The following is a 2,288-nucleotide window of genomic DNA, read 5'->3' as shown; positions in this document are numbered from 1 at the left end:
TGGCGCGTATGTTTCCGTGCGATGAGGGACGCGCGTATGTGTTCACGCTGCGGGCGCGGGCGGGCACGGAGGGCGGCGCGGTCTCACCGCGGTCCGACGTCGGTTGGTCTTCGGCGTGACAAGGGCGGGCACGCAAGAGGCCTTGCCGCCATGCGCGTTGCCACGGAGGGCAAGATCACCGTCTGCGGCACGGTGACCGGCAGCGTCGAGCTCGAACAGGCTCGTGACGTCCGCGACACACTCGATGGTGCTCGAGCAAGCAACCTTGTCGTCGAGAACGAGACCGCAGTCCTCGAGCACGCCGTGGGCTATTTGTCGCTCCCAGGCCACACGGACGAAACGGCCAGCCGCGTAATGCCGCTCGTGCGCTTCCCGCTCCGTCTCGTTGCTGCCCCCCTCCGCCGGAGCGCAATGTATTATGCTGCCCCCCTCCATTCATCGCCAACTCACGGCTATGCAGGAGCGCAACGAGGTAGTGGATGAGCTGATCAAGGAAGCACTTGAGCTGCAGATGAAGCCTGACCCTGAATCGGCGGTCGCGACATTCATGCCCAGCAAGAAGCGCCTGATCACGGGCGTGCTGCCCGGCGAGCGGCGACACCCAACGACGTGCCACGCGCCAACGCCGCAAGTAACTGCACGGACGACAAGGTGGACGCCCTCAAGTTGGCGATGAACGCCTTCTCGTGCTAGCAGGGGTAAAGCCGTACCTCTCGAGTTCGTCCTCGACGTTCGAGAGAACGATACGATCAGATCCCATCTCCGCGAGACGGCAGACGCGCATCTCCTCTCGAGAGAGATCGCGCGCGCCGCACGGGCTCGCACCCGGGGCGGGGGGCGCCGCGGCTGCACATGCGGTTGCGGTTTGTGTGGAGAGACTCAAGCGCCCAGAAACTGAAGAATCGCAAGGAGATAGATCTAGTAAACAAAATACTGACCAACATTCTTCACCTCCGCTCTGCCTACAGTCCTCTGCTTTCTCTCTGCTGCTGTACACAAGCGTGCCTGTCCGCGGCGCGCCCCTGGAGAGTCGCAGCCGAGACGCGAAACGTAGAGATCGAACGCCCACGGCCGCGCGCCCCCGCCTCAGCGCCCCCCTCCTCTCGGGAGCGGCTCCAGCTTTGCCGCATCCGCAAAGAGCCTGGCGCGTCCGTCGGCGTAGGCGGTGCCAAGCACGTCCGCGTCGGCGGCGACCTGCGACCCCTCGTCGTTGTAGCGCTTCGCGTTGGCAACCATAGTGGCGAACGCCTCGTCGAGCTCCTGCGCGCGGGACGGGCCGCCGTCTCGCGTGCCGTGGCCGGGCGACGAGGGGGGGAAGGAAGGCAGGGCGAGGCGAGGCGAGCCTGGAGCGTCGCGCCGGCGCGCACGTACTCCTTCATTGAGCTGATGCTCACCTACGGTCAGGGTTAGGGTCAGGGTTAGCGCTAGGGTTAGGGTTAGCACTCCCCTTCATCCAGCTGCTGCTCACCGGCCGCTTGATGAGGCCGTAGTAGCCCGGCGCCTCCTCCTCGGTCGGCAGCAGCAGGAACAGCTCCGCGACCTTGCGCCCGCCGCGCAGCGTCTTGGAGACGGCCGTGAGCAGCTTCTTCAGCCGCTCCGTCGTCGCCGCGTCCGCCGGGGGCAGCCCGGCCCGCCGCGCGAGGGGCTGGTCCCTCTCCCTCCCCCCCTCGCGGCTGCCGCCCCCCTCCTCGCTCGGCCGCTTGGCTCGCTTGCCCTTGCTGCCGCCCCCCTCCGCACCGCCGCCCCCCTCGGCGGCCGGCGCGTCTGCGGGCTTGCGCTTCCGCCGCCGCCCCGCCGCCTCGTCCTCCTCGCGCGCCTCGGCGAGCAGCTCGCGAGTGAACTCGCGGTCCGTCTGGCCGACGTACGACACTCGCTCCTGCGCACACGGCCGGCGGCGAGGGGGTCAGGGGGTGCGCGTGTGTGGACGGGCGTGAGAGAGGGTGCCTGCCAACCCCCTCGAGGGGAGGGAGGGTGACGCCCTCTCGGGCAGTCTCGGGTAGTCTCGGGTAGTCTCGGGCAGTCTCGGGTAGTCTCGGGTAGTCTCGGGCAGTCTCGGGTACTCTCGGGTAGTCTCGGGTAATCTCGGGCAGTCTCGGGTACTCTCGGGTAGTCTCGGGTAATCTCGGGCAGTCTCGGGCAATCTCGGGCGATCTCGGGCGATCTCGGGCGATCTCGGGTAGTCTCGGGTAATCCCGGGCAGTCTCGGGCAGTCTCGGGTAGTCTCGGGTAATCTCGGGCAGTCTCGGGCAGTCTCGGGTAATCTCGGGCAATCTCGGGAATCTCGGGCA

General features: G+C 67.6%; 1 protein-coding gene across 1 annotated transcript in view; it reads right to left on the bottom strand.

The window, feature by feature from the left end:
* Positions 1 to 1,086: 1,086 nt before the first annotated feature.
* The window catches only part of EMIHUDRAFT_120156 (hypothetical protein), a gene marked incomplete at both ends in the record, with an annotated part of 18,258 nt that continues 17,056 nt past the window's right edge, over positions 1,087 to 2,288 (bottom strand). The window contains 3 exons of the mRNA XM_005764641.1: positions 1,087 to 1,260; positions 1,368 to 1,394; positions 1,469 to 1,876. Of these exons, the coding sequence (XP_005764698.1) occupies positions 1,087 to 1,260; positions 1,368 to 1,394; positions 1,469 to 1,876 (609 nt within the window). The remainder of the gene's footprint in view (positions 1,261 to 1,367; positions 1,395 to 1,468; positions 1,877 to 2,288) is intronic.

Source organism: Emiliania huxleyi (assembly GCF_000372725.1).
Source record: "Emiliania huxleyi CCMP1516 unplaced genomic scaffold EMIHUscaffold_585, whole genome shotgun sequence".
NCBI classification, from domain to species: domain Eukaryota; phylum Haptophyta; order Isochrysidales; family Noelaerhabdaceae; genus Emiliania; species Emiliania huxleyi.
Note: the sequence above shows the minus strand (reverse complement) of the source record. Positions and strands in the feature narration are given on the sequence as shown.